The sequence below is a fragment of the Tetrao urogallus genome (assembly GCF_951394365.1).
Source record: "Tetrao urogallus genome assembly, chromosome: 27".
In the NCBI taxonomy this organism is placed as follows: Eukaryota; Metazoa; Chordata; class Aves; order Galliformes; family Phasianidae; genus Tetrao; species Tetrao urogallus.
The window spans coordinates 140964-149531 of NC_136840.1; the positions used below are offsets into that span (position 1 = coordinate 140964).

The window sequence follows — 8568 nt, forward strand, 5'->3', positions numbered from 1 at the left end:
TGACACTTACGGTGCGGGCGCCGCCGGGGGACAGAGCTCCATTGGAGAGGTATGGGGTGCCCAGGTCAGGGAGCATCAGAAGGGGTAGCCGGGGTAGGGGGGGCCTTTAAAAAACCCCCCATCCTGCTGTCGTCTGACACTGGGGAGAAAAGGAGAGGGTCAGGAAACTGAGGGGAGAAGGACTGGGGGGGGGGGTGTCTGCATGCAGCACCACGGGGCCCATGGGTGGCACCAAGGGGCTCAGCTTCTTGCTGGGGGGTAAGGACTAGACCTTGCACGTCTCGTCTAGCTGGGGGGAGGGTCCCAGACCTACGGGGAGGGGGTCCCATGGGGGTGGGCATTCCTAAGGGGTGTCCCAGCAGCATGGGAGGGGGCAATGATTTCATGGGGAAGTGCCACTCCCGGGGGGTCCCACTCCTAAAGCGGGGCTGTCGTTCTGTGCTGGGGAGCTTTCCAGTCCCCATAGGGGGGGGTCCCATTCCTATGAGTGGGGGGTCGCCGTTCCACAGCTGGGAGTCGCGGTGCCATTCCGGGGTGCGCTCCGGCCCTACAGGGGGGCTCCCACTTTTACGGGGCGGTGCCGATCCCCGCTCCAAGGGGCAGCGCCGCTATGGCGGATCCCGCTCCCGGGGGGCCGGGTGGGGGGTGAGGGGGGGGGGTCGCAGTGCAACTTCCCGCGGCGCGGGGGGGGCGGGGCCGATCGCTCCGCACGGTTTTGGGATGGGGAGGGAGGGGGAGGGGGACGAACCCCGGTCCGGCGGGGGGGGGGGGGGGGGTCCCGTCCGTGGGGGGAGGAGGCGGGGGGGGGGGGGGGGTCCGCGGTGCCCGGGGGAACAAAGGAGCCGCGGGGCCGCGGGCGGAGGAGCGGAGCGCGGCGGAGGGGGGGGAGGGGGGGGGTACCTTCAGCGAGCGCGTCCCGCGGCTTCTGGAAACTTTCCCGGGGCTGCGGGGGCCGCTCCGCCTGCGGGGCAGCGGGGGGAGCGCGGTGAGGGCCGCGGGGGGGGCCGGGGCCGCCCTCCCGCCCGCCGGGGCCCGGCCTCACCTCGGCGTCGGGGCCGCCCGGGGCGGCGGCGCGGCCCTCGGTCTCGCTGACCAGCGAGGACTTGAGCTCGTCCAGGTCCCCGTGGGCCGAGCCGCGCCCCGCGCCCTTGTCCTGCTCCTCGCCCTCGTCCTGGAAGGCGATCAGCTCGTCCGGAGCCCCCAGGTCGTCCCCCGCCGCCGGCTCCAGCTGCGGCATCGCGGCCCCCGCCCCGCGCCGCGCTCCGGCCCCGCGCCGCCGCCGCCGCCGCCCGGAGGGTCGGGAATGCGCGGGGCGGCGGGGAGGGGCGGGCTGCAAGGCGACACCGCGGGCCGGGCCGGCAGGGCAGGGCAGGGCAGGGCAGGGCCGGGCCCGGTGCCGCCCCGGGCGCCGCTGCTCCCTCCCGCGATCCCGGCCGCGGCTTCCCCGGCGCTCCTCCGGCTCGCGCCGCCCCGCCCGGGCTGCCCCGTCCCGCCCGGGTCCTCCCCTTCCATTCGGGCTGCCCCCGTCCCGCCGCCGGTGCTCCGGCTCACCTGGATCCCGGCGTCCCGCCTGCGGTCCCCCCGTCCCTTGCGGGATCTCGCCGTCCCGTCCGGGGTGTCCCCGACCTGTCCGAGGCGCTGCGCCCCGGCCGGGTCCCTCCGTCAAGTCTGAGTCCCCGCATCCCATCCCTGAATCCCTGAAACGGGATCCCCCCCCCCCCGTTCAGCCTGGGGTCCCCCATCTCACCTGGGCCGCTCCATCACATCTGGGTGCCCGCATCCCATCTGTGGTTCCCCCGTCCCCTAAAGGATCGCTCTGTCCCATCCGAGCTGTCCCTGTCCTGTCCGAGGCCCTGCACCCCATTCGGATCCCTCCACCTCTGCTGGGTCCCTGCATCTTGTCCAGAGTTCCCCCCCACCCCCCAAAGTCCCCTCGTCCCATGCAGGACCCCCAATCCCACCCACGCCCGCTCCAGCTCACTTGGCTTCCCACATCTCGTCTGGGTCCCCCCAACCCTTCCATACTGCTGCACCCCTCCTGGGTCCCCCCCATTCCATCCCATCTCAGTCAGTGTGCACCAACACCTCTGGGTCTCCCCATTCCATACAGGATCACCCCCCAGGGCACCCTCGCCCTGTTCAGATGCTCGAATGCCACCACTAAGATGCCACTGTCCCACCCAAGGGTGCTCCCACCCCACCACCCAGTCCCTGTCCTGACTTCATCCCCCATAGGGTGCCCCAGTCCTGCCTGCATGTCCTACACCCCTGCTGTCCCCATCCCACAGATGTGTCCCATCACACCCGAGTGTCAGCAAACTGCCCAGGTGTCCCCATCCCACCAGGATGTCCCCATCCCAATGTGTTGCTCAGGGGGATCCCCACCCCACCAGGGCTCCCCATCACAGTGGGGTGCTCAGGGGGTCCCCAGCCCGCCCCACACTGAGCAGGGTCCCCGTGCAGCCCCAGGCTGCCCCATAGGACAGGACCCCACTGACAAACCCCATTCTTTCAGCACTGAGTTGCCCACCCCCTCCAACCCTCTGGGCCCCCTCACGCTGCCCCACAAAGGTCCCTTTGCCTGAAATCCCCCATGAAAAGGCTTTTGTGGCACAGAACTCAGCGGTGACCCCGAGGAGCAGCTGCGGGGTGCTGCACTGCCCAGGCATTCCCCTTCCAGATGTTTTATGGCCCTGCTTTTAATTAACTTTCCCATTAATTGGCTGCTGGCAGTGCTCACAGCTGCGGTGTGCGGTGGGGGCGGTGGGCGTCCTTCCCATCCCACCCAGGGTCACCCCGACCCATTGGGGAGCTCTGTCCCTGGGGGACGCACCCCCAAAATGCCGATTTGGGGGTGTTTGAGGGCAGCCCCTCATAAGGAGGGATGGAGGATGGGGGGGGTCCCAGGGTGCCCACAGTCCCACTGTCCCCAGGGGTCCCATGGTGGCTGGGGTCCCGGGGTGGATGGGGGACTCAGGGGGGCCATGGCATCCACGGGTCTTGGGGGTGTGCCAGGCTGGCTGGGGGTCCCGGGGTCACATAGAGGCTTGGGGGTGCTGGGGGGTCCCAGAGTGACCAGGGGTGCCCAGGGGGTCCTGTGTCATCTGAGTGGCAGGGCTAGGGTGCCCGAGGGTCCCAGTGTCCCATGGTGCCCATCGTGCTAGAGATCCAGGGCTGTCTGGGGGCCCCATGGTGCCCATGTGGGGTCTGAAGCTCCTGGTGTCCCAGGGCGTCTGGGGTCTCAGGGTGTTCTTGGGTCCCGATGCATCCGGGGTGCTCACAGGTCCCGTGGGTGGCTCAGGGCGTTCGTGGGAGCCCAGGGGCCCCTGCCGTCGGGGGGTGGGGGGTGGACAGGGCGCCCGAGGGTCCCACTGTACCCGAGGGTCCCACGGTGGCTGGGAGGCCCCGTGTCCCCAGAGTCCCCGCGGTGGCCATGCGATGCCGGAGGCCCCGAGGGAACGGGGGGGAGGGTTGAGGGGGGGCCGACGAGACATCGCCTCAGCGCGGGGCGCGGGATGAGCCGCGAATGGACCATCAGCGCGCGCCCGCGGCCATGGGAGTGGGGGCGGGGCGTCGGGGGGGGCGTGGTCACACCAAGGGGCGTGGCCAACTATAAAGGCGTGGCGCGGCCGGCTCGAGGGCGGCCCCCTGTGAGGGGCGGGGCTTGGAGGAGGTGGGGCTTATAGGGGCGGGGCTTATAGGGGGCGCGGGCGGGGCGGGGCGGGATCCGGCGCTGCCATGGCGCTGAACCTGAGCAAGAACGGGCCGGCGCTGCAGGAGGCCTACGGGAGGGTGGTGGCGGCCGGCAGCCCCACCGACTGGTGGGCGTGGGGTGGGGGGAGCGGGGGGGTGGGAGCGGAGATGGGGTGCGAAGGGTAGCTGGGGGGGGTCCGGGGATGGAAAAGTGGAAGGAGGATGGCGGGTGTTGGGGGTTTAGGGGGTTTGGAGGGGTGATTGGGGCCGGGGGGCGTGGGGATGGATGGGGTGGAGATGGGGGTGTAGGGATGGGGGGAAGCGGGTGGGGAGGTGAAAGTGAAAGTGGGATGTGGGGATATGGAAGTGTTTGGGGCTGGGGGAGCACGGGGACGGGGGGATGGAGGGGGGAGTGGAGGGTGGAGGGTGGCCAGAGGAGTGGGAGGGCTGGAGGTGGGGGTGCAGGCGGTGTGGAGGGTGTGGGGTGATGGGGGGGGGCTGGGGGTGTGGGGTGCGTGGGGGTGAGGGGCTGGGAGGGCCGTGGGGTGCACGGGGGTGGGGATTCAGGGTGTGGGGTGCCCAGAGCTGGGGGTCTGGGGGGGTCTGTGGAGCGGGGGTGATTTAGGGCGGGGGGCTCATTGTGTGCCTGGGGGTCGGGGCTCGGGATGTGTGGGTGCGGGGCTTTGGGGGTGGGGGCCGCGACTCAGCCCCCCCCGTCCCACAGGGCTCTGTTCACCTATGAAGGCAACAGCAACGACCTGCGTGTGGCCGGCAGCGGGGGTGAGCGGGGCGCCCAGCGCTGGGTGCCTGCCTTGGAAATGGGGAAGCGGTGCCGGCCCGGCCCGCCCCCTCCGCCCCATAACTCCTTTCGGTTGCCGCTCGGGAGGTTGAAGCCCCGTTCCTGCTGTGTGGGGGGGTCTGGATTTGGGGCTGGCCGTTGTGACACCGCCGCCTTCCGCTTTGGGGACGTTTATGGGGAACGGTTTGGGGGTGTGAGCGCGTTCTTGTGGGTTTCCTCATTGCTGAGTGGTTCCCATGCGCGCGGTGCTGGGGGGAGGCTGGCGATTGTGGGCACCCCCCGGTGCCACCCGCGCTCCCTGCGGCCCTGGGGACACCAAGGGGTGGCCAGGACGTGGCCAATGCCCATGGCCCAGCCCTGCTCCTGTCCCGGCACAGAGGGCGGCCTGGAGGAGATGGTGGAGGAGCTGAACAGCGGCAAGGTGATGTACGCCTTCTGCAGGGTGAAGGACCCCAACTCCGGCCTGCCCAAATACGTCCTCATCAACTGGGTGAGCTGGGATGGGGACGTGTGGGACATCCCAAATCAAAGGGGTGGAAAGGAGCCGCTGGGGTGGGGCTCATGGTGCCATTGCTCTTCCACTGCTCTTCCATTCCATTGGTTCTGCATCGCTCTTCCATTGCTCATTCCATTGCTCCTCTGCTGGTTTGCCACTGCTTCTCCACGCAGACGGGTGAAGGCGTCAATGATGTGCGGAAAGGAGCCTGTGCCAACCACGTCAGCACCGTTGCCAGCTTCCTGAAGGTTTGCTTGGCTCCTGCTGTCCCCATTCTGTCCCCTGTGGAAGCCAATTCGGTGCTACTCCGAGCCCAATGTCCCCATGCAGGGTGCCCACGTCACCATCAACGCTCGAGCAGAGGAGGATGTGGAGCCCGAGCTCATCATGCAGAAGGTGGCCAAGGCCTCGGGGGCCAACTACAGCTTCCACAAAGAGAGCAGCCGCTTCCAGGACGCCGGGCCACAAGGCCCTGTGGTGGGTCTGGGGCTGGGGTGACGTCACCGAGTACGGGGAGATGGTTTGATGCTGGTGTTGGGGGTCCCACGGGGTGGGACTGCGGTGCCCTTTGCTGTTGGGTGGGTCCTGTGGGGCGGATTCCTGTCCCCCCTGTGGGGTCCCTTCCACCCCTACCGAAGGCAGCACGAAGCAGTGGGGTCAGCGCGTTTCTGAAGGGGGATGCAGAAAAGTCATTGGTGCAGCTCTGCTCTGATCCCTCTGCTGCCCGCTCCACGCAGGGCTCCGTCTACCAGAAAACCAACGCCATGTCTGAAATCAAGCGGGTCAACAAGGACCACTTCTGGGCCAAAGCCGAGGTGAGGGCTGCAGAGCAGCACTGTGGGCCGCGTGGCGGAGCACAGCGGGGCTGAGGCGGTGCCTGCACCCAACAGAAGGACGAGGAGAACCGGCGCCTGGAGGAGAAGCGGCGCGCGGAGGAGGAGCGGCAGCGGCTGGAGCGTGAGCGGCGTGAGAGGGAGCTGCAGGAGGCAGCGGGGAGGGAGCAGAGGTTCCAGGCACGCTCCAGCCAGATCGAGGCCCAGAAGTGAGTCCTGAGCACCTCCAGCCCCTTGCCACCCCTGGCCACCCCTTCTCTCCCCTTTGTCACCCCCCCCCATCTCCCTGCAGGAGGCTGCAGCAGGAGGCAGAGAGGCGGGAGCAGCAGCAGTGGGTGAGCCTCGTGCCATCCCTGGGGCTTTTGGGGTGCAGATGTCCCCTTTGCTCACCCCCCGCTTTGGGGTCCGCGCGGTGGGGCCGTCACTGTCCCCTCTGGTGCCACAGAAGGAGCAGCAGGCAGAGGAGCGTGAGGCCGGGCAGCGCCGCAGTGTGCGGAGGAGCGAATCAGTGGAGAAAGCCCAGGTGAGACCACAGCCCCACAGCTGGGGGTTGCCCCACTGGACCCCCCCCGAGCCCCACTCCACTCGCAGGAGGCGGCGTCACTGATTGCGCAGCGCCCGGGGAACCCGCGGGACATCTTTGTGCAGAGGGAGCGGGCGGCACCTGGGGACACTGCAGCCACTGCGCAGCCAGGTGAGGGTCCTGGGGGGCAGGGGGATGTGGGTGCCCAGTCGCAGCCAGGGGAGGGTTTGCAGGCGGTGACCCCATGGGCGCTCAGCTTGGTGCTGTTCCCATCCCACTGCTTTGCGGGGGTGCGCTGCAGCGTGGTGGGAATGCTGCTGGAGCACCGGGATTGGACTGGGGGCAAGCAGTGCCCCGTGGGGGCTGACAGCTTTCTGGGGGGTTTCCAAAGAGAGGAAGGAGGGCAGTGCCCGTCTGGCTGCAGGCAAGGCCCCGCCTCAGCCCCCATTCTCTGTTTCAGGCAAGCTGCGCAGCCCCTTCCTGCAGCGGGAGCAGGACGCCGTGCCGGCCCCCGCCCCCCCCCCTCCCGGACCCATCCCCGGTGCCGGCCGCAGGTGTGTGGGCTGCCCCCCCCTACCCCCCCCCCCCCCCCCGGTGCCACGCTTCCTGGTCCCGTTTGGAACCCGGTCTCCTCCTGGAGATCTGCATCCCGCCTGGACGTGGTGCTGGGTGGGAGCAGAGGGACCCGGAGGTGCCCACAACCTCGCTGTGACTTTGTGACCCCTTGGCTCCCCCCCCCCCCCCGCGGTTCGGTGCCGTGGGGCTGCACTCGCCGCTAGATGCTGCTGTCGGCCAAGCTCCAGCGCAGCCCTTCCCACCAGCTTCTCTCTGTGGTGTTTTAGGCAATGACTCACGTTGAGCACCAGCTCTCCCCTTTCCCCTCCCCTCCCCAAATAAGAAGCACCGCTCGGGGCGCCGTGACCCCCGCTGTGTGGGGAGCGCTATGGCTGAGCTGCCGCCGTTCCCCCCGCAGGGCACAGCGTGAGCCCGATGGGCAGCCACCCGGATGGGGAGAACGTGTACGAGGATGCAGCTGACGGCACAGCCATCTACGAGGAACCCCCTCAGGTTGGGCTCTGCCTCTGCTTTCAGGGTCCGGCTTTATGGGGCTGCATCCCCTCTGGGCGCCTCTGCTGCCCTCAGCCCACGCTGGGTTTGCTGCATGCCCCTCAGTGCCCCCCGTTCCCTTCCCAGGACCATGACGATGGAGCTCAGTACCAGTACCCAGCTGGGTACCAGCAGGAGCCCGAGCTGGCGGGGAAGGGGCTGTGCGCCCGAGCGCTCTACGACTACCAGGCGGGTATGGGGGGGGTCCCTGAAATGGGGGAGTTTTCTCTGAAATAGGGGGCCACCCTATTTCACCCACTCTGAACCTGGGGAGGTTCCTCCCAGGATAGCAGCGTTGCCCCAGAACTGGCGGGTTGCCCCCAAAATAAGGAGAGTGTCCTTTGAAACAGAGCGTTCCTTCAAAATGGAGGGTGCTTCTGAAAGGAGCAGAGGGGGCTCCTATGGACGAGGGGGGTTCCTCCAAAATTGAGGGGGTTCTGCTGAGGGAGGTCCTCTGAAATGGGAGGAGGTCCTCAAAAGAGGGGATTTCTTCTGAAATAGAAATGAGGGGGTGAGGGGGGAGATCCTCCAGAGCTGGGGAAAGCCCTCTGAAATAGGGGAGGTTCCCCCAAAAGGTTCCTCCAGTAAGAGGAGGGGTCCCTGTGAAATGGGGTGACCTTCAGAACGAGGGGGTCCCTCTGAAATGGAATTCTTCAGAGGAGGGAGGGGGGTCCTCTGAAATGAGGGAGGGTCCTCTGAAACTGGAGTGGAGGCTCTGAAATAGGGCAGGTTCCCCCAGGACGGGGGTGTGGGATCCTCCAGAAAGAGGAGAGAGCGCTCCTAAATGGAAGGGGTCTCTCCGAGGTGGAGGGGGTGCTCCCAGCATGGGGGGCCCAGGGGCTCCCCTGCTTTGTCCCACACCCCCCTTTTCCCCGCTCCCAGCCGATGACACCGAGATCTCCTTTGACCCCGAGAACATCATCACCAACATCGAGATGATCGACGAGGGATGGTGGCGGGGCTACGGCCCCGACGGCCACTTTGGGATGTTCCCTGCCAACTACGTGGAGCTGCTCGAGTGAGGGCAGCGGGGCGGGCAGTGCCCAGACCCCCCACCACCACCGGTTCTTCCGAGCAGCGCCAGCTTCCTGCCTTCCTCCCCCCTCCCCCAGCACCG

General features: G+C 68.1%; 2 protein-coding genes across 2 annotated transcripts in view; one reads left to right on the forward strand and one right to left on the reverse strand.

Moving 5' to 3' along the window:
• Window positions 1-1576, reverse strand: part of TCF7L1 (transcription factor 7 like 1) — a gene marked incomplete at its 3' end in the record, with an annotated part of 10485 nt that extends 8909 nt beyond the window's left edge. The window contains 5 exon segments of the mRNA XM_079547363.1: window positions 11-78; window positions 81-132; window positions 138-139; window positions 901-961; window positions 1043-1576. Coding sequence (XP_079403489.1) covers window positions 11-78; window positions 81-132; window positions 138-139; window positions 901-961; window positions 1043-1237 — 378 coding nt within the window. The 5' untranslated portion in view covers window positions 1238-1576.
• A 2162-nt stretch (window positions 1577-3738) lies between these two features.
• Window positions 3739-8487, forward strand: DBNL (drebrin like; the record flags this gene model as incomplete). Its single annotated transcript, XM_079547539.1, is given in 15 exon segments — window positions 3739-3821; window positions 4418-4473; window positions 4870-4982; window positions 5162-5236; window positions 5319-5465; window positions 5726-5803; window positions 5879-6030; window positions 6114-6156; window positions 6267-6344; window positions 6413-6515; window positions 6805-6860; window positions 6862-6898; window positions 7318-7412; window positions 7539-7644; window positions 8334-8487. Coding segments are annotated over 15 exon segments (1362 nt in total). The 3' UTR covers window positions 8474-8487.
• Window positions 8488-8568: the final 81 nt, after the last annotated feature.